Below are 23,670 nucleotides of genomic sequence, written 5' to 3'. Positions count from 1 at the left end.
TGTGCAGATGCAACACCCCTAGGAGGGAGCTTTGCCTCTCCTATTTGGGCAAAACCCACAGACAACTTACTGGCTTCTGCCACATAAAAGACCCAGAAGTCAGTCCCGCTTCTGGCAACCTGCTTTCAGGGCACCTCTCTTTGCCAAGAGCTTTCCTTTTGCTTAATAAATCCTACTCTACTCACTCTCCACATGTCCACATGCCTCATTCTTCTTGGTTGTGGAACAAGAACTCAGACCTAGCTGAACTAGGGACTAAGCAGACAGCAACAATAGGGAGATCCCATCTCCACAAAATAAATAAATAAATATAAATAAATCTTTACTGTTGTTTCTTTTTACATACTTTATTCACCTGAAATGGGCTTAATTTTGCTTAAAATATCAACTTTGGGGCTACGCAGAAAACAAAATTCATTTTTATATACCAGAAGACCGATAATTTCAAGTTAAACTGGGAGATATCCTTTCCCCAGAAGCTATTTGCCCTAACTAGCAGCACTTTTCATGAGAACTGCCAACTTCCAACTGCTCCAAACAAGTTAAAAAACTAAGGCATTGAAGTATACAGATCTCACTCATCGTGCCTATTTAACATAAGTTGATGAGAAATCACAACATAAATTTTCTAAAGATAATCTTTTCCATGTAAAATCACCCAAAAGTCTAGGAAAATGACTTACATTATGGTAAAATGTGGACTCATATTGATCATATATCAGCAACATGCAGTTTTAAAAATGGACTTCATCAGAAACTACAGAAATAGAAACAATAGCATTTTCTCAATGTTATGATTTATGTAACACAAGAGTAAGACCAGGACAAAATGGCATTTAATACAACCCAATATTATATGTTCATTTTGTGAGAAAAAACTTTTTAGATAAACATATGTAGTAAAAGGCTAAAGTCCTTAGGAGATTTGCTTGATCCATTCTATTTGAGCCTAATAGCATACTTGGGGTTGTCTTCAATCCGATTATTATAATCTTTTAATCAGTTTAATCTTTGTAAACCATGCCATACAGCCTTCAACTCTGAAGAGAAAATGATTTTGACAACCACGGACTTTGTCCCACTAAACTCTAGTTGCCCAAAGTGCCTTTTTAATTTTCCATTATGTCCTGTGAAATTGGTCCTCTCAAGTAAACCAATATACAGGTTACTAAAATTGAGACCAAACTTCTTGTCATAACTGAGCTATATATTACTATAAACTAGAAATCAACTCCAATTGGAACCTTTAAAACCAGGCAAACACATGAAAATTAAATTACCTGCTCCCGAATGCACTGGACCAAAAACAAAATCAAGATGGAAATTAAAAAATTCTTCGAACTGAAAGACAGTAACGACAAATCCTATCATAACCTCTGGGATATGGCAAAGGTGGTGCTAAGAGGAAAGTTCATAGCCCTAAACGCCCACATCAGAAAGACTGAAAGAGCACAAACTGACATTCTAACGTCATATCTCAAGGAACTAGAGAAACAAGAACCAACCAAACCCAAACCCAGCAGAAAAAACTAAATAACCAAAATCAGAGCAAAACTAAATGACATGGAAACAAACAAACAAACAAAATACAAAAGATAAACAAAAAGCAGGTTCTTTGAAAAGATAAATAAAACTGATAGCTCACTGGCAAGATTAGCCAAAAAAAGAAGGGAAAAAAATCCAAATAACCTCAATAAGAAACGAAAGAGGAGATATTACAACTGACACCACAGAAATACAAAAGATCATTCAAGGCTACTATGAGCACCTCTATGCATATAAACTAGAAAACCTAGAGGAGATGGATAAATTCCTGGAAAAATACAACCCTCCTAGCTTAAATCAGAAAGAATTAGATACCCTGAACAGAATAATAACAAGCAGCGAGACTGAAATGGTAATTAAACAAGTTAACAACAAAAAAAGAGTCCAGGACCAAATGGATTCACAGCTGAATTCTACAAGACATTCAAAGGAAGAATTGGTACCAATCCTTTTGATACTAGTCTACAAGACAGAGAAAGAGGGAACCCTCCCTAATTCATTCTATGAAGCCAGCATCACCCTAATACCAAACCGGAAAGGACATAACTGAAAAAGAAAACTACAGACTGATATCTCTGATGAAAATAGACACTACAATCCTTAACAAAATACTAGCTAACCAAATCCAAAAACATATCAAAAAGATAATCCACCATGTTCAAGTAGGTTTCATACCAGGGATGCAGGGATGGTTTAACATACACAAGTCAATACATGTCATACAGCACATAAACAGAATTGAAAACAAAAATCACTTGACCATTTCAATAGATGCAGGAAAAGCATTCAACGAAATCCAGCATCCCTTTATGATTAAAACTCTCAGCAAAATTGGCATGCAAGGGACATACCATAAAAGCTATGACAAACCCACAGCCAACCTAATACTAAATGGGCAAAAGTTGAAAGCATTCCCTCTGAGAACTAGTATAAGACAAGGATGCCCACTCTCACCACTCCTCTTTGGCACAGTACTGGAAGTCCTAGCCAGAGCAATCAGACAAGAGAAAGAAATAAAGGGCATCCAAATAGTTAAAGAGGAAGTCGAACTGTTGCTGACAGTATGATCGTTCACCTCGAAAACCCTAAAGACTCCTCCAAAAAGCTGCTAGAAACTGATAAAGAATTCAGTAAAGTTTACGGAAACAACATTAACATACCCAAATCAATAGCTCTTCTCTATATACCAACAGCGACCAAGCAGAGATTCAATTCAAGAACTCAACCCCTTTTACAATAGCCGCAAAAAATAAAAATAAAATAACTTAGGAATATACCGAACCAAGGAGGCAAAAGACCTCTACAAGGAAAACTACAAAATAGTGCTGAAAGAAATCATAGATGACACAAACAAATGGAAACTCATCCCATGTTCATGGATGGGTAGAATCAACATTGTGAAAATGACCATATTGCTAAATGCAATCTACAAATTCAACGCAATCCCCATCAAAATACCACCATCATTCATCACAGAATTAGCAAAAAACAATTCTAAAATTCATATGGAACCAAAAAAGTGTCCGCATGGCCAAAGCAACACTAAGCAAAAAGAATAAATCCGGAGGTATCGCACTACCTGATTTCAAACTATACTATCTGGCCATAGTCACAAAAACGGCATGGTACTGGTATAAAAATAGGCACATAGACCAATGCAACAGAATACAGAACCCAGACATTTATTTACAGCCAAAAGCTTACAGCCAACTGATCTTCAACAAAGCAAAGAAGTGGGGAAAGGACACCCTTTTCAACAAATGGTGCCGGGATAACTGGCTAGCCACATGTAGGAGAATGAAACTGGATCCTCATCTCTCACCCTATACAAAAATCAACTCAAGATGGAATAAGGACTTAGCTAAAACCTGAAACTATATAAATTCTAGAAGATAACACTGGAAGAACCCTTTTAGACACTGGCATAGCCAAAGATTTCATAACCAAGAACCCAAAAGCAAATGCAATAAAAACAAAGATAAATAGCTCGGACGTAATTAAACTAAAGAGCTTTTGCACAGCAAAAGGAACAGTCAGCAGAGTAAACACACAACCCACAGAGCAGGAGAAAATCTGTGCAAAGTTTACATCTGACAAAGGACTAATACACAGAATCTACAAAGAACTCAAACCAGTAAGAAAAAAAAAATCCCATCAAAAAGTGGGCTAAGGATATGAATAAACAATTCTCAAAAGAAGATATACAAATGGCCAACAAACATGAAAAAAATGCTCAACATCGCTAATAATCAGGGAAATGCAAATCAAAACCACAGAGCAATACCACCTTACTCCTGCAAGAATGGCTGTTATCAAAAAAATCAAAAAACAGTAGATGTTGGCCTGGATGCGGTGATCAGGGAACATTTTTACACTGCTGGTGGGAATGTAATTAGTACAGCCACTAGGGAAAACAGTGTGGAGATTCCTTGAAGAACTAAAAGTAGAGCTATCATTTGATCCAGCAATCCCACTACTGGGTATCTACCCAGTAAAAGGAGTTGTTACATGAAAAAAGATACTTGCACATGCATGTTTATAGCAGCACAGTTCGCAATTGCAAAATTGTGGAACCAACCCAAATGCCCGTCAACCAACGAGTGAATAAAGAAACTATGGTATATGTGTATGTATATGCAGAGTGGAATACTATTCAGCCATAAAAAGGAATGAATTAACGGCATTTGGAGTGACTTGGATGAGATTGGAGACTATTATTCTAAGTGAAGTAACTCAGGAATAGAAAACCAAACACCATATGTTCTCACTGATACGTGGGAACTAAGCTAATGAGCACACAAAGGCATAAGAATGATAAAATGGACTTTGGGGACTTGGAGGAATGGGTAGGAGGGGAGTGAGCGATGAAAGACTACAAATAGGGTGCAGTGTATACTGCTCAGGTGATGAGCACACAGAAATCTCACAAAGCACCACTAAAGAAATGTAATCAAATACCACCTGTACCCCAATAACCTATGAAAAAAAAGAAAAATATTTTTCCAAAGCACTTTTTCTCTACTGAGATTGTCCCCATCTCCTTGAATATTAAAATCACCTTTTTCTCCCAATGCGGGGGGAAGGGGGGAGGAAAAGCATGAAAGTAACAACTTGTTAAATAGCAATATCTGAAACTGAAGGTAAGGTCCAAGTAAAGTGCTAGATTTTGCTATACTTTAAAAAGCCAGTGTAGCTTCACATTATTAGCATGATTTGCAAATGAAATTCTCTAATACGGAACCACAAAAATCGGCATATGGAGGATCAAATTAGCACTACAGGTGAAAGCACTTGGCCACCTAAAAACCAAGGGAGGGGGGAAGAAACTAAAGCAGGTGGCAGGTACTTGTTACAGTTTAGGTAGCTGAACTATCACCAGATCATAGTTTAGAACTATCACCAGATGTAGTTGGTGAAAATTTAATGAATATGAGGAAATGGAGGAAGCTCAGAAACCACAGTTATTTCCATTTTAAATAAGGATGATAGTTCTGCACCACCAGCCGTTTATAGTTCACTGAGTGAGGTTCTAGTTGATAGGAGATAATTACCTCTTCCCTACAGGAGGTGAAGTGTTTCTCATTCTGCAGACACCTCTGATGAATGGCCATGTGGGTATGAGACCAAGATAGCATGCCAAGATCAGTTTGGTTTTTAATGATCTCTTTAAACACTTGATTTTCTATTTTTTCCTATTTAAGTGTAGAAAAATGTGCACCTTAAAATATATAGAACCACATTACTGGCTGTCATTTTGCTTTTACACAACACTTTACAAGGAAAGTAGAGCATACACAGATAGCATGCCATCCACAGCATTAGAAAAGATGAGGGTGGAGGATGTTCCATGGTCATTTCAACTGCAAACATTTTGAGATTTGAAGATTCTACTGATTCATTGTTTTCCCCTGAAAATGATTCTCTCTCAGTGCCTTATCAGGTAAGGATGTTCCCACTATCCCAGCCATTTCAGTTCTTTCATCTACTTGGAAAGGCCTATCAATTTTATCTTCCCAATCTCTCTCAAATTTGTCTCTTCACTTCCAATGCAAACTGCCACATACCTTAATACTTCTTACCTGCACTATGGCCCTCTTATCTTGTCTCCCTGCTTCTAGTCTCTTCAAATAATCAAGTTCAACTAAAATACTACTTTCAGATTAATATCACTTAAGTACCACTCTCATCATACCACTTTTGTATGTAAAACCTTTCAAAAGCAGGTTGTGACTCCAAAATAGAAAAATGCTTATGGCACATTAAGCAGAAAAACAAAATCAAAAATAAATTATTTCCTTACAAATATGTAAGACGGTGTGTACATATTAATAAGAACTAGAAAAGAACACAAAAAGTTAAGAGAAATTAATTTTAAAGGGGCTGAGACTTGATGTTTACCAACACTTTCTGTTATAGTACCATTTGTAAAACAAGTAAAATCTTTCAGTGACCACTTACTGCTTATGTACGATAAAACTTAAACTCTGTAATCTGTAATTCCAAGCCTACCTTTCCAACTTATTTTCCATCCCTCCTTTCACACAACCTAAAATTCCAGACAAACTGAACTGCCACACTTATCATATTTTCCTGTACTGTTCTTTCCCAGTTACGAGCCACAGCTTACATGATAACCTCCAGCTGGTACATTCTTTTCCTTCATTTCTGTGTGTCCAAATCCTATTTAACTATCTTTTATAATTCAGTTCAAACAATACATTCTCCACAAAACTGTCCCTGATGTCTCCTTACTCAAAACCCCAATAAGCATTTCATCTATTTCTCTCCTATAAATGTAACATGCTATATTTGTATTGTATTGCATGTGTGTGTGTGTACGTGTGTAAGAAGTAGCTCCCTTTAGGACAGGGTCTTTGTTTTAGCCATCTTTGTATTCCACTCAAGGAGTAACATAGTGTCTTTCTGAATAAATATGTAAAATATGTGAGTACTTATTTTCAAAAGGCAAGGGCCAGGAAGACTAAAAACTAACTGAAATTATTACTCTTAGTTATATCATGATCCTTCTTTTTTTCACTCAAATTTATTCTTAACTCAACCTTCTTACCTGAAGATATGTTATTCTCCGCTGGACCAGTTCTGTCAGATCTTTGGCCTCTTTTTCCCGCCAATCACCTGCTCCATCTGTTTGACTGAGGTAGTATAGATCCGTCATTATAGACCTGTTAAAACAAACAACATTGGAGGTCTTATTAGTACTGCTTCACTGGATTACACAAAGTCTTAAGATGAATGCCAAATTCCTCATAAAGATTGATGCTCATATCGATGCTGGTACTCATCTTTTATTTTCTATCAAGGTTGTGCAATTCAAAAATCAGTCTCTTAAAATCCAATATTCATTCCTATAGTAAATTTTCACTGTTGAGAAAATACACTTTTTTTGTTCAAGCTAGTCAGCTGCACTTGTTTCCCAACATAGATCACTACAGAGATCTGGAGGAAAGTGAATACGCAAAGCAAACAAATGAGTAAATTAACATAGAGAAAGAAGTTGATGTTAGTATTTGTTAGTACCTCTTGGTTCTCTCTACTATCATTTCATGTCACCTTTTAATTTTTCTCTTCAAAGTTAAACACTCTGAGTGACTGGAAAAAGATCAGAGGAAAATTTTTACACAACTCTTAACAGTATAAACCAAGGGTCAGCAAACTTTTTCATTAAAGGCCCAGATAGTAAATATTTTAGTCTCTATGGATCTCTAAGATCCTTTGCCTTTGCAGCAGAAAGCCGCCATAGATAACACGCAAATAAATAGGTGTGGCTGTGTTTGAATAAAACTTTATTTACAAAAACAGGCAATGAGTCAGCTTTGGTCTCTGGGCCATAATTTGCTGAGTCCTGGTCTAAACTAATAAAATGACTGTTTAGCATCAGAATTCCCACTCTGTTTAGCATCAGTAATTTCAATTACAACATGCTGGATTACCTGCAGAGTAAAGTAAAATCTCCAGTAAGCTAAAAAGAGAAACTTTAGGGCTGCTACAAATGGTTTTATTTATATTGCATTAAATAAAAATTATGACTTGCATTTAGCAAGAAAGAAAAGTAAAAAGCAAGAGTCTCTGTTTGTCTAACATCCTCTACAAATCTGTCGGCAAATTTATAGCTAATTTCTAATTTTTCACATATCACCACCAGCACTTTTACCAACTGAGACACCATCTTCTCTCACCTGGATTACAACAACCTCCTAACAAGGTCTCCCTGCTTCCACCATTGCCTATGTCTAAAGTCTATTCTCAATATATCAGACAGATCCTGTTACAACATCAGGCAACTAATGTTACTACTTTGTTCTTAACATGAACTGGCTCCTCAGCTCACTCAGAGTCAAAGCCAAAATTACTACTTTGACCTAGAAGACCCCACCCAATATGGCTCACTTTGATCTCATCCTTGTCTTTGATCTCATCTCCCACTACCATCCTCTTTGATTTTTCTATTTCAGTCACACTGGTCTTGTTGCTAACCCCTGACAGTGTCAGGTATATTCCTACTCCAGAGCTTTTCTATTTGCTCTTCCCTGCCCTGGAATGCTCTTTTCTCAGGTATCTATTCACATGGCTCACCTAAATGACCTTGAAATCCTTGCTCAAATGTCACCATCTTCATAAGGTATTCCCAGGTTATCCCACTTAAAAATCCAACACTCTCTCCCGTCACCCTCATCCCTTGGTTTTTCCTCTCCTCTGTTTGAGTAGGTAGCTAGGCAGACATGAGATGGCAGGGGAAGTCACCCTCTTAACCCCCAAGCAATGTCAGGTGACTATCAGATGATGGTCAGGCAGTTGTTAAACTCTCTAAAATAATTTAACTGGTCGCAGCTGGTGCCAGGGAAAGGCAGTCTCCTAAATAGATAGAAAACAACTGAAGCTGATCATCAGCAGCTTCTTGATAAGTTTTCAAGAGTTGTGTGAGCTGGCTCAAGCATGTGTACTAAGAAGCAAAATGGCAGACTTTAACTGTTATATGACCTTCCTCTAGGATCACTCAACTGGTAAGGAAAAAAAAGCCTCAAATGAGCATGTGCACAACTTCAGTAAACACACTGCATAAGCGATCTCTCCCAAGTGCTGGCAGGCCACTGCTCATGCAGACAGCCTGCCTCAAGGAAAAATCAGGTAAGAAGAAATGCAAACCCTGGAACCACAGCAATATATACAGGCACATGTCAACGGTCAGACAGCGCACTTGATCCTCTCAAGTCGCCTGCTTGGCCCTCTTACAAGTGTACTTTACTTCCTTTCATTCCTGCTCTAAAACATTTTAATGAACTCTCATTCCTGCTCTAAAACTTGCCTCGATCTCTCACTCTGCCTTATGTGCCCCCGGCCAAATTCTTTCCTCCAAGGAGGCAAGAATCGAGTTGCTGCAGGCCTGTGTGGATTCACTGCTGCTAACACTTCTTCCCTGATTATTATATATTTTTCCAAGCAGTTATCATTTTCCAATATACAATATCACTTACTTCTTATCTTTCATGCCCTACTAGAATTTAAGCTCCAAAACAGTGAACTTTTTTTGGTTGCTTATTTTATTTTTTTGTTTTCTTTTTGTTTAAAATCAGCACGTGGAAGAGCGCATGTCACAGACAAAATATTCAATAAGTATCTTTAGATGAATGAAAAAGTAGCAAAAGAAAAACTTTCAAGAGTTCATATAATGAGATAATGGTGATAATTTTTATCTTTTACAAATCCAGTTTGATGGTAGAGAGGTTTGGGGAATAATCCTTACCCAGGTGTAGCTCCAGCTTCATCCCTTCTCAACACTTTGTATTAACTCCTCTGCTCAAGGCATGCTTAAGAGTATGGATTATTTGCTTATGAAACTTATAAAGTTAGAAACGTATATTGTCAGAAAAATTACACATCTAGAAATCACTTACAATGATTGTATTAACTAAAAACATAAAGCATTATCTGGAGATTCCAAGAGTACTTAGAGAAAACTGATGTATTACAATAAATAAAAAACAACAACAATAAATAGGTACACCTATTCTAAGTGCTTTACATTATTTCACTTAATTCTCACAATAATCTTACAAACTAGGTAAGAAATGGCAGGCATTGAGAGGTTAAATAATTTGCTCAAAGTCACAAACCTGAGAAATGTCAGAGTAGGAAACCAAACCCAAGCAATGAATTTTAAAGTCGAGGCTTCTAACTACTACACTAACAAATATCAAAGGAGGAGGTCCAGAGCACAATAATGTGTACTCTGCTCCATGTAAATATCCAAAAATTAAAGTCTGAATCAGAGGAGAGAGCTTTGGGAGCCAGACATACCAATTTCTCAATTTTGGTTCTACCTCCTACTTTGTGTCCTAGGAAAATTATTTTGACATCTCTGAGACAAAGTATCGAAATACCTTCCATATAGCTCTTTAAAAAAATGCATAGTGATAAGACACACAAAATAGTAATACATGTGGTAGCCGCTTTTTTTTTTTTTTTTTTTTAAAGCTAGAGACCCTCAGAGAGTTGTTTCTGAGCTTTTCCATTGTGTCTGAAGAGCATCTACTAATAATTCTACTACCAAGAGGAAGGAGCCATTAGATGTGGGTAACAGTAACGTGGTTCTGATGATCAATCATAAAAATGATCCAATAGTGAGTTCCCTATAACACCCTGAAGAAGGGGATTGATCAATGAGAAGGAATCACTTAAGAGACAGAGAAACATGCCCTCAACAATTGTAATTTGCCTAAGAGTATGTGACACAGTCTTAGTACTCTTTTATTCCTGATTCTTAACTAGATGCTAAACTATTTAGTAAAAATGCAATGGCAGCCCACAGGAAAGTCTTATTTACTATCACAGAAAGCCATTAGAAGTACACATGATTAACAGAGAATCCGTGATAATAGCCCCTTTTGAATAAAGTGAAACTATTAATTCAATTAAAAATTAAAAATCTCAGCCAACATTTAGACTATTCATCCTAAATTAATAGTGGAACAACTTTGAACAATGCTTTGGAACAACAGTTCCATTTGTGAAGCACTTTAGACATCTGTTTCATGTGTCAACATTAATCACATACAGGACACTTTGCAGCTTATCTACTTCCATTTTCACCCTTTTTAAACAGGGCAAGAGGCCAATATGTAATGCCTTGTCCATTTTCTTATTTGTTATTCTCATCTAGGATTCAAAACATTTTCTTTTCATGAAAGAGGTTTTGGCTGCAAAAACCAAACCTACAATGCCAGAAATTAACCTGAAGTCTTATAGACTAGGCAAAGTTTCAACTTTTAAGTTTTTTCATACTATAAAACTGAGTCCTCTATGGACTATTATGTAGACTACAGTATTTTTTTTTTATAGTTACTGAGGAGGAAAGTCACTATCTGTATGAAACTGTGAGTTGCTTATGGAAACACAGAAGTCTTTAACTATAATAGGGCTACAGGGCTCAGCTAAAAGTTCATTTTTTTTTTTTTTTTAAGATGGAGTCTTGCTCATCGCCCAGGCTGGAGTGCAGTGGCACAATCTTGGCTCACTGCAAGCTCCGCCTCCCGGGTTCACACCATTCTCCTGTCTCAGCCTCCCGAGTAGCTCTACAGGCGCCCACCACCATACCCGGCTAATTTTTTGTATTTTCAGCAGAGACAGGGCTTCACCGTGTTAGCCGGGATGGTCTTGATCTCCTGACCTCGTGATCCGCCCGCCTCAGCCTCCCAAAGTGCTGGGATTGTGAGCCACCGCACCCAGCCTAAAAGTTCATTTAAAACATATTCTCAGTTTCATAAGCCTCTTTCCCATCACCCTCATCACACTTATTATTCTTTATATTTCATAGGTTTTATCATAATAGAATGTGGTCATTTGTTTTTTCCTACCTATCAAATAGGAGTAATCACAAAACTTGTTGCAAGTCTCAACTTCACATTAATTCATTATTTATTTATTTATTTATTTATTTGAGACAGAGTTTCACTCTTGTTGCCCAGGCTGGAGTGCAGTGGCACAATCTCAGCTCACTGCAACCTCCACCTCCTCCCAGGTTCAAGCGATTCTCTTGCCTCAGCCTCCCAAGTAGCTAAGATTACAAGCATGCACCACCACACCTGGCTAATTTTTTGTATTTATAGTATTCACAGTGTTTCACCATGTTGGTCAGGCTTGTCTTGAACTCCTGACCTCAGGTGATCAGCCTTCCAAAGTGCTATGATTACAGGTGTGAGCCACTGCGCTGGCACAAGTCTGTTTTAAATAACAGTATCATTCTGGAGATGTCATACAGTGGAATAACCAGTTTATCAGCAAATATCTGTCAAAGGAAAAAAGGAAATTCAATATGCTCTTAGTTTTATGTTAAACGTGTCACTACACACATGCACATGGGTGCACGCATGCACATGAACACATAGAGAAACAAAAAGCATTACATTTCATTGACAACCATCATATAGCCTCAAGGAGGTAAAAACAGCATTAGGTCTAATTTAAAGAGAAGAGTCCCTTGAAATATAAGCATTAGCATGGTTTATACTTTCTTGTCATAGAAATCAAGACATTCCTTTACCATTGAGAATGAAAACTGATCTCTACTTTTTAAAATAAATTAGTTTATGTCAATGTTTTTACCAAGTTTACATCAGTACTAAGTCTTGGCAATTAATTAATCACATTCATCTGTCTCTATCTAGAAAGCAGAATAACCAAGCAACTAGAAGACCAAACATCAAAGAAAAAAAAAAAGACTACACTAATTTTTTGTGATAATGCAGTCAGGGTATCAATATAAGTTACTGTAACTTCATGGTCCACTAAAATTAAGCTTGTTTTTAAAATCTTTTGTTTCTTGGCCTCTCTGTTGGAGACCATGGAGGGAAGACAATCAAGTCCAGGATACAACCTTAAATTCAAACTAGTTCTTTACTGTTTCAATTATTTTTGAAAGTTATCATCCTGCAGTATGTATTTTTTGGCCAAAGACAAGAGGACAATCAAATCAGCAAGGGAATCATGGTGACTCAAAACCATTCTGCAGAAGCCCTGGGTTTTCAGTAACTGTACCCTGAAACCAAATCTCCTAGAAGAGTCCCAGAAATCAGGGAATCTGGCTGTTGTGGCTTTGACTATGAACATATCAAGAAATCTAGTAAGTGGGCATACTAAAGATCTAGTATGAGACCAGGTCAAGGTTTGGGAAATAACAAACCTAGGCAAGGGACCAGCAAAATAGTGCTGGCCATTTGAGGATACAATAAAGTTGCCTGAAGACACTGAGTAGAATAGAATTTTGTTTGTTTGCTTTTTGTTTTTTGAGATAGAGTCTCGCTCTGTCACCCAGACTGGAGTGCAGTGGTGCGATCTCAGCTCACTGCAACCTCCACCTCCTGGGTTGAAGCAGTTCTCCTGTCTCAGCTTCCCGAGTGGCTGGGATTATAGACATGAGCTATATGCCTGATGAGTTTTCTTTTTTTGTACTTTTGTAGAGATGGGATTTCACCATGTTGGCCAGGGTGATCTCAAACTCCCGGACTCATGTGATCCACCCTCATGTGATCCACCCTCATCGGCCTCCCAAAGTGCTAGGATTATAGGCGTAAGCCACCGTGCCCGGCCGAGTAGAATAGAATTTATGAATCTGAAAGCAAGTCACCTATGGCAGGTATTAAGACCTCTATTTCAAAAATTGGTTATGTTTTATGTTCTTTGTATTTTCTGCTAATTTCTCTATTTTTCTATTTTAATAGTCACAAAACTATTTTTTTAAAAAAAGACTTCTAGTCTGCCTCTATGCCACTGAGGAACGAAACACAAAGAGGGCTTTTTGTTTACACCTGATTCAAAATGTTAAAGAGAGAAGTTCGGTCCGGCGTGGTGGCTCACGCCTATAATCCCAGCAATTTGGGAAGCTAAGGCAGAAGGATCACTTGAGCACAGGAGTTCAAGACCGAGTTGGGTACCATAGCAAGTCCCCCTCTCCACAAAAAATAAAAAATCTAGCTGGGCGCAAGGACACATGCCTATAGTCCCAGCTACTCAGGAGGCCGAGGCAGGAGGATCGCTTTAGCCCAGGTCGTTTTTGCACCACTGTGCTCCAGCCTGGGTAACAGAGAGAGACCTTGCCTCAAAAAAAAAAAAAAAAAAAAAAAAGAGAGAGAGAGAGAGAGAGAGAGAGAAGTTCCCTCTAAGGGCCAGCACAGAGATGGAATCCAGGCAAGAAGGTGAAGGAATTAACACTTATGAGGGTAAATGTGACTAAGATTTACTCTCAAAGTCAAATCCATGGGCAAATCTGCATCATGGGCAAGAAAAATTACTTGAGTTTTGTCCAAAACTGTTTTTACTTCAGTTTGCTCCTGCAGCAAAAATAAGCAATGCTAAGGATGAAAACATGACCAGGAGACAGGCAAGAAAACAAAGCTCCTTGCTGTCTCCCTTATCTCGAGGAGGAACTTTAGGATGCCACCATCTTGACCACTGACACGGGTGGGGAAAATTCCAGACAGATGACAACAAAAATAGCTTATACTATCATATATAAGACAACAATTATGCTACTTTGGTGAGTGATGTCCACTAGGCTTACGTTTAGTTTCCAGGCCTTAACATTTTTCCTATTGAGTCTTTCAATAATCTGCCTTTATCTCTGCCAGTTCTGCAGAGTCTAAGAGTTAAGTTTTCCTAATGTATTAATAGGTCTGACCAGAGCCTACTAGAATCTATAGTGTGTCAAGCACTATGTGAAGTATTTTATATATTTTCCCTCATGTAATCATCACAATGCTGTGCTACAGGAATTATATCCCAGTATGTAGAAGAGAAAAAGCTCAGAAAAGCTAAGTATTTAGCAATTAAGAGAAAGGATTTTGGAGTAAAACCATTCTGTTACTTGGCCTGTGTTAAGCCACCTAATTTCTCTAGAACTGAATATAACTTTAGTTATAAAAAAGGAACTAAGCCAGGTGCAGTGGCTCACGCCTGTAATCCCAGCAATTTGGGAGGCCGGAGTGGGCAAATCATTGAGGTCAGGAGTTTGAGACCAGCCTGGCCAACATGGTGAAATCCCATCTCTACTAAAAATATGAAAATTAGCCAGGTGTGGTGGCACATGTCTGTAGTACCAGCTACCCGGAGGCTGTGGCATGAGAATCACTTGAACCTGGGAGGCGGAGGTTGCAGTGAGCCAAGATCGTGCCACTGCACTTCAGCCTGGATGACAGAGTGAGACTCCGTCTCAAAAATAAAAAGGAACAACTATGGGAGGCCGAGGTGGGCGGATCACCTGAGGTCAGGAGTTAGAGACCACCCTGGCCAACATGGAGAAACCCCATCTCTACTAAAAATACAAAATTAGCCAGGTGTAGTGACGGGCGACTGTAATCCCAGATACTCAGGAGGCTGAGACAGGATAATAGCTTGAACTCGGGAGGCGGAGGTTGCAGCGAGCCGAGATCGTGCCATTGAACTCAGGAGGCGAAGGTTGCAGTGAGCTGAGATCGTGCCATTGCACTCTAGCCTGGGTAACAAGAGCGAAACTCCATCTCAAATAAATAAATAAATAAATAAATAAATAAATAAAGGAACAAATAGCCCAGGCATGGTGGCTTACGCCTGTCATCCTAGCACTTTGGGAGACCGAGGTGGACGGATCACGAGGTTAAGAGATCAAAACCATCCTGGCCAACATGGTGAAACTCCGTCTGTACTAAAAATACAAAAATTAGCTGGGCATGGTGGCATGCGCCTGTAGTCTCAGTTACTAGGGAGGCTGAAGCAGGAGAATCGCTTGAATCCGGGAGGCAGAGGTTGCAGTAAGCCGAGATCACACCACTGCACTCCAGCCTGGCAACAGAGCGAGACTCTGTCTCAAACAAGCAAGCAAGCAAACAAACAAAAAAAAGGAACAAATAATGTATACCTTGTAGGACTATTGTGCTGATAAAATAACATAATGAATGCAGAACCTTTATCATAGTGACTGGCATATAAGAAATCCTTAGGAAGTGATTATTTTTAATGTAAAATCATTCTTAAGTTTGGAAATCACACCCAAAAGATGTGTGGTAGTAGGAAGCAAAACAGGATTAGAGCCACTAGATGAAAAACACCCTTTTCCACCTGGAGATTCTTCTTCTAATGCAAACTTTATTTTAGGAGACAGTGTTCCATTACAGGAGATGAAAAATCATTATCTGGCTGATAGAGACTACGTGATGAGCAGAATAAGGATGACTTCATAAAGATATGTATCCCTTTGCACATGAATATTAGGATTAATGTTCTAGCACCACTTGAAAATAAGCTTGGATTCCTTAGAAGAAAGACAATCATACAAAAACATTTTGTTCAAATAAATCCAAAATTCAAGAAAGAATATCCACATTCCAGCTTAATATAAGTCTCAAACCACATCTCAACTTAGTAAGATCTTCCTTCCTCCCTTCCTCTCTCTCTTTCTCTGTGTGTTTGTGTGTGTATAAAACAAAACACAAAGAATAGAAGGTTTGAAGGTTCACCAAACTCAACTTTTCACGAATGGGAATATCAATTATTGGACCTTCCAAAGAGAATGAAAATACAAGCTACGGGGCAACAACAACTATGATCATAAACTTTAAAAAATGATACACTTAAAAAAAATCTGTAAGCTATTAACCTATCAATCTTTCCCACTGTACCCCTTATTTGAGTCAAAGTCATTTCCTTTGTTACATAATCCCCCACAATGTTTTTTTGGACATTAGCAAATCAGCATAATTAACATAAGTATCGTTCACTTTTTGGAGAACACCATTTAGTCTAAGCAAAGCTGCCCTATATGTTACTGATAATGAGATGATGCAAACTAGGTAGGGGAGATGAGATTGCTACTTTATCAGATTGTTTTTCAATAGTTTCGGTCAACACAGTTGAAAAATGGCTCATCTCCTGTATTTTAGTTTGAAGTTTTATAATTGTTATAAATTACCATAAACAGGACTTGGTAAAAGAAATAATAAAATAAACGAATAAATTTTTTAAAACTGTGGTAATTTAAAAAGCAGAAAGCAGCAGCTTTGGTACCCTTTTCATAAACTGGTATCTGGCAATATGAAGATGACAAAAATAATCAGAGCAGCAGTGATTAAGTTAAACATGTCTCTCTCTGCATCGGCCTGAAAGGTTGATAAGACAAGACTCCATGATATGCTTAGAGGTTGAGGTACACATCTCAACTGCCATAAATCCAAGCACTGAACCTACAATACTACATAAATAATAAAACCACAATGGCAAAAATACTTACTCTAAACCACTTAATTCTCTCTATTGCAAAGAGGTAGGCTCGGGTCAATTCATGGTCAATGATATCAAAAGCTACAAATATATTTAACTGTATTACTGGGAAGAATGGTCATATGCAATCACTAGAATGAAATCATCATTTAAAAATCTAGTGATGCTAAAAATTGATATCAATATAGCAGACAATAATTACTATGCTACTCTATATTTATTATACCATCAACACCTCTAAATTCTTTTTTTTTTTTTTTGAGACGGAGTCTGGCTCTGTCGCCCGGGCTGGAGTGCAGTGGCCGGATCTCAGCTCACTGCAAGCTCCGCCCCCCGGGTTTACGCCATTCTCCTGCCTCAGCCTCCCGAGTAGCTGGGACTACAGGCGCCCGCCGCCTCGCCCGGCTAGTTTTTTGTATTTTTTTTTTTTTAGTAGAGACGGGGTTTCACCGTGTTCGCCAGGATGGTCTCGATCTCCTGACCTAGTGATCCGCCCGTCTCGGCCTCCCAAAGTGCTGGGATTACAGGCTTGAGCCACCGCGCCCGGCCAACACCTCTAAATTCTTAAACAGCCTGTAAAAGCTTATAAAAGCCCAAGAATATTACTAATTACTATGAGTTGATTAACCAACTGTGGTTGCAGGCAGATAAGGCTCTACTAGTTATTAGCTATCAAGGTCAATCAGGGAAATAAAGTGTTTTGCTAAAAATCTCAGGTGAGTTGAATCTTAGAACCAATATGATATTTGGCCCCCAGGCTGCATTTTAATGCCCGGTAATGCAAGTGATGAACAACAGGAGCCAGATTCCAGAAGAGAAAACATGGTGCCCTGACTACAAGGAAACAGCTTCAAGTGGGCAACAAAGGGGTCGTCTTCCCCCCACAGCTCACTGATGAGGTCACTAACCTACAGAGAAATGTGATTTTTACCAGGAAACACAGGCATCAGTAGTGAACTCACAAACAGAAACAGGGAGTCTGTAGTTGTAGTTCTCAAAGACCGCAACTTTAGCATCACTTAGTATTACTACTACTATTATGATCTGTTTTTCACCACAGAACACTTCTGACACCAAATGCATGCGTTTTCCACATCAGATAATTCTCCAAATCTCTGTGGACACCTACTAGGTAGTGACACGAACTACCCAGAATTAGCCCAGACCTCTCAGTTCCATAATACTACACCCTACTTCAGATGCCATCGCAAGTACAAAGTGGCCAGGGTACCCACACTCTGTCAAATTTGGCTACAAATCAGGGGCTCCCACAACGAACTACTCAAGTTCAATAATCTGCTAATAATCTTCTAATGTAGGTAGAAGGCTGCAAAACCCTAACAGAGCCCAAGACTCAGGAGGGCTCTTTAAGAAGGCAGGCCCATACCCAGGTGGCAGCCTCACTGACTATGGTCCCAGCTACAGACCTAGAAACCTTTACACTATAATTTGAGCTCATGTAAAAATAAAATGGACTTTTGTATCATATAAAAATTAACAGAGGCGAATGCAAAAGTTTGTTTTAATTCTTACACTTAAGTATCTTGAAAATGGTCAGTAAAAGGGTATATTCTATATAATAAAAATCCTTTCTATTTGTACATCCATCAGTTTAAGGGTTATTTCTCTAATGTTTGATTGTGTTTTGCTCATTATTTGTATTACTGGATTCTAATCTGGCTTCCTGGAGTTAAATTACTACCCTATGAAGTTATGTCCCAGGTTGATTGTCATTTCTGTTTAAGACAGGAAAATAAACTGACTTGGGTACCTTTACTTACCATTTTTGTTTTCAATGAACTACCATTATTTAACATATGCTAAACGGCACTGTAAGGAATCATAATAATTCAACAAGAACAAAAAAAAAAAGGAAAATTGATTTATATCAGTTTCTCAGGGGCCCACTTACTATATTCACTTTTCATTTGTACATATGGTCACAAAACATATGCGAGTTATAAACACAAATTATATTAATATTTACAAAATAATTCCTTAAAGAATTATTTCAATTCAGCTGGACATGGTAGCCCATGCCTGTAATCCCAGCTACTTAGGAGGCTGAGGAAGGAGGATCACTGGAGACCAGGAGGTCAAGACTGGCCTGGGTAACATAGAAAGACCTCCACATCTTTAAAAAAAAAAAAAAAAAAAATATATATATATATATACACACACACACACACACACACACATACACACACACACATATATATACACACACATATGAATTATTTTAATTTTTAAAAAGACTGGAAAATTGAATTCTCAAGTTATCTGATTACTCAACTCTTGTTTTTGGGACAGACTCTTGCTCTGTTGCCCAGGCAGGAGTACAGTGGCATGATCTCCGCTCACCACAACCTCTGCCTCCCAGGTTCAAGCAATTCTCGAGCCTCAGCCTCCCGAGTAGCTGGGCTCACAGGTATGCGCCACCATGGCTGGCTAATTTTTGTATTTTTAGTAGAGACGGGGTTTTTAGTAGAGATGGGGTATCGCCATGTTGGCCAGGCTGGTCTCAAACTCCTGGCCTCAAGAGATCTGCTTATCTCAGCCTCCCAAAGTGCTGGGATTACAGGCATGAGCCACCACGCCCAGCCCAATTGCTCAAATCTTAAAATTAAAGTTTCCATCAGAAGTCAGTGGCCAAAATTCTCCTTTACATACAGCATAGTCCACCTAAGTCAAATGCTCTTCAGATCTGAATTGTCCTACAAAACTGTGATAAGCAAAGAACACAAGCACAAAATTCCTTTTAAGAGAAGCTTCGTGCCTAGAATCAGCTTTAGGGTAGAGAAATATTAAGGACAGAATTAGTCAGCATTTGGTTTAGTGGTCTAAGTATGGCGTTACTGCAAGCGGGGCTAAATATATCAAAGAGTCTGTCCAATGTGTGGCCTAATAATTCACTGCCCCTTGAAATCCATGCTATCATATTTCTGTAGATTCATTAATGCTAAAATGATTCCAATAGACAGATTTTTATTTATAATTTCACCTAAAACAACCAAGCAATTTTTCAAAATCATTATAATATTACTGCTGATGTTAATAAATATGAAATCTCTTATTTGTATGGGGTAATTCTTTTCCTCTTCACAGTAGTAGGTTGTGCTAATACAACAATTTTTCTTTTATTGTTCACTAATGAGACAGTAATTGCCATCAGAATCCTACTGGGAACATAGACTTTAAATATAATAGGCCTAAAGACAGGTTTCACTGCATTTATAATGATTTTCAGATATATTTTGTTCTGCATGAACACAACAACGCCAAAATGTTTTCTTTTCTGTGGAAGATAAACTTCATATTATTTAGCAATGTGTGCATAGGAGAAACAAATTTAACCAGGCAGATCTCAGGTTCCTCTTTCCAGCAACTAATGAATGAACAATGAACAGAATGCTCCTTTTTACTTAAAGAAAAAAAAAAAAAAAACCTGTTAACCTTTCATTAGAATAATGCTATTTTAAAGTTTTTTATGTTTAAATTAGAAATGTAACCATTGGACTCACTCAGTATGAGTTCCAATGTACCGGAATGCAAAACTGCATACTCCGCTTCAAATACTGATTATATATAAAGAACATTTATAGAAAGATGTTTTAATGTATTGTTGGCTGGCATCACTACCTTCAGAATTTATTTAGAATATAAAGATTTCTAGAAATACATTTTAATGAATACTTTCTGGTGGTATATTTTGGTTGATGAACTGCACTTGGCAATTACCATCCTTTGGGACCTCAGGTACTCCTCTCCTCTTAAATATTGTAGGTGCTATTAATATTTACCACTCAACAGATGGGTTAACAAGTCTGTTTCTCATTCTTAGATTATAATCTTTTCTAAAGCCCAAATAAAATGTGAAAGGAGAATTGTACCTTTCATGATGTCCTAAATCCAAAAGAAATTCATCTGCATGTCTTTGGAGTTCATTTCCTTCTAAGTTCTTTAATTTCTTCAATTCACTCTGTAGGAAAAACCAGAGCTCTTTAGCTCCATTTTCAATCCTCCTCCTCAGGATTTCATGATCCTTCCCCAGACCTGCAGTCAAAGAACAGAGGGTCGTAGCATTTCCAACATTTTGATAAAAAGAAACTTTCGATTATTTGTGCTAAAGCCTATATACTGAGGAGGGAAAAACAATGTGTAATCACTTACCATTTCTGGTCTGTTTCTTGTAATTTTCAATCTGTTCTTTGGCCTTAACAAGCTGCTCTTCTAAAACACGTACTCTTCCTATAGCTGGCCCCTGATCAATGGGGCCTTCTGGTATCCTGTAGTTTAGGCAAGAAAATGTAAACATTTAGCTTTTAAACTGTGCAACAAAATACAAGCTCATTTTGCTAAAACATTTATACTGTAAACTCCGTAAGTTGCTGAGCCATACAGCACAAAAGAAGTACCAAATGGATTTTTTTCTTCAAAGGTATAGGATTAACCAATGAAATGACAATAAAGAAAAACAGAAAATAATAATCTACGATCTTCTAGGAGTTAACAAACCTCTAGAGCTGTTTCCTAGAATCTTTCATCCCATTACTTAGAGTACCACCATCAGTGGCAAAGCAGTCAATTTTTCATTAGCATTGAGAGTAACAAAAGTGAAGGAAAAAGTACAGAACAGGCTTAAAGGGAATAAGGAAGCATATCTGAACACATGTCTAAGGACATGCTGAAACATCAAATATAATGTATTTCTAAATTAATTACAATATCAGACTATGTAAATATGTCTTTCTATTCACGACATTAGACTACTAAGCATTGGTCTTATATAGAAAAAAGAAAGACAAGAGTAGAAGATAAAACATATCAGAAAAAAATTGGGCCAGGTGTAGTAGCTCATGCCTGTAATCCCAGCACTTTGGGCGGCCCAGGTAGGAGGATCACTTGAGCCCAGGAGTTCATGGCCAGCCTGGGCAACACAGCAATCCCCTGTCGTTACAAAAATTAAAAACATTAGCTGGGCACATGGTGGTGTGTGCCTGTAATCCCAGCTACTCAGGAGGCTAAGGCAGGAGAATGGCTTGAACCATACTTGAACCATAGTTCAAGATTACAATGAACTATGATCATGTCACTGCATTCTAGCATAGGCAGCAGAGTGAAACCCTGTCTCAAAAAAATAAAAATAAAAAATTGAAGATTATTGTTCTATTCATTTCCATCAGCAACAAAAACAATCAGTCAATAATATAAAATGTTGGAACATGGAACAGCAATCCAAGATCTTTTACATATATTATCGACCTCTCTGTTCAACTTAATTCCAAACTGTGCTTGTTCCTGTTTTGTTTTTATGTGACTTATGGCAGTATATCGTACTCCACTTTGATGTACATAATACAATTTTGTGCTAGACTAAACAAAGGTCTCCTAAAGATATCCATAACCTAATCATGAAACCTGTGAATATTACTTTATATGGCAAAAAAAAAAAAAAAAACCTCTGAACATGTAATTAAGGATTTTGAGATCGGATTATCTAGGTGAGCCATTTTGTAATAACAAATGTCTTCATAAGAGGAAGGTAGAAGAAGATTTTACTACAAAAGAGGAAAAGGTTATGTGGCTGTTAGCTTTGAAGATGGAAGAAGCAACCATGAGCAACGAACTCATTTTCAGAAACTGGAAAAGGCAAACAAACCAACAAACGAACGAAAAAGAAACCCTAGATGCTCCTCTAGAGCTTCTCTAGGGAATCCAGCCCTCCTGATACCTTGGTTTCTGCCCAGTGAAACTCATTTCAGATCTCTGGCCTCCAAAACTCTAAGAGAATAAATTTATGTTGTTTTAAGCCATAAAGTTTGTGGTATTTGTCAAAGTAGCAATAGGAAATTAATACATACATATATTGATCCTTTTACAAAATTGTCCTAAAGATTAAATCACTGATTTTTCTTTCAAAGTCTGTTTAAATGAGGAAACGTCTGTAAAAGTATTTAGCACAGTGTCTGGTAATAAATTTTATGAAGGCTACTATTATATCTGAGCTTTGTCATTTTAGAGATGAGCTGTAATCTCAAAAAGTCTGGGCTATCTATTCTTACCATCATGACCAGTTTAAGGGAACTTAAGTTTTAAATTATAGTTGGCAGAACCTAAAATCAGATGTCAACAGTCTTTTCTTTTTTTTTTTTTTTTTTTGGACACAGTCTCAATTTGTCACCCAGGCTGGAGTACGGTGATGGGATCTTGGCTTGCCACAACCTCTGCCTCCCAGATTCAAATGCTTCTCGTGCCTCAGTCTCCTGAGCAGATGGGATTACAGGCATGTACCACCATCCCTGGCTAATTTTTTTACATTTTTAGTAGAGACGAGGTTTCAGTAGGTTGGGCAGGCTGGTCTCAAACTCCTGGCCTCAAGTGATCTGCCCACCTCAGCCTCACAAAGTGCTGGGATTACAGGCATGAGCCACCGTGCCCAGCCAACATAGCCTTTTGATGCAAACACTCTGATACAAAAGGTTTTTTTTATAGCTTCTCTAACATTTTTTATATAACCTGATAAAGCCAAATTAACTGTCAATTACCTACACTACTTCAGAAAACATGTTTAATAAAGTAGCTATTGTTACAGCTATACCAAAGTAAGTGGAGACATTTTATAATTTCCTGTAAAATTGTATGCATTAACACTGAACAGGAGCATAAAAAGTAACTATCTTTCAATCAGGAGTGTCCAAGGCTACAGAATATGAATGAAAAAGCCTTCATTTGTATAAGCACAGAGTGAATAATAAAATGAACACAGTAGTTAGGTGCACAATTACCCAATTTATGAGCATGCATACATACACAAATGAGGCATGTCCTGGATATAGTTTTTAAAAGTTATGTTGCTAAGAT

General features: G+C 37.8%; 1 protein-coding gene across 51 annotated transcripts in view; it reads right to left on the bottom strand.

The window, feature by feature from the left end:
* The window catches only part of FUT8 (fucosyltransferase 8), a 472,318-nt gene that overhangs the window by 99,614 nt on the left and 349,034 nt on the right, over positions 1-23,670 (bottom strand). For 50 of the 51 annotated variants that reach the window (XM_077938183.1, XM_077938188.1, NM_001266744.2 and 47 more), the window contains 3 exon segments: positions 20,980-21,095; positions 20,700-20,862; positions 6,614-6,728 (listed from right to left, as the gene is read on the bottom strand). In XM_077938183.1, the coding sequence (XP_077794309.1) occupies positions 6,614-6,728; positions 20,700-20,862; positions 20,980-21,095 (394 nt within the window). 51 annotated transcript variants of the gene reach the window in all.

This window comes from Macaca mulatta, chromosome 7, assembly GCF_049350105.2.
Source record: "Macaca mulatta isolate MMU2019108-1 chromosome 7, T2T-MMU8v2.0, whole genome shotgun sequence".
Taxonomy (NCBI): Eukaryota; Metazoa; Chordata; class Mammalia; order Primates; family Cercopithecidae; genus Macaca; species Macaca mulatta.
Note: the sequence above shows the minus strand (reverse complement) of the source record. Positions and strands in the feature narration are given on the sequence as shown.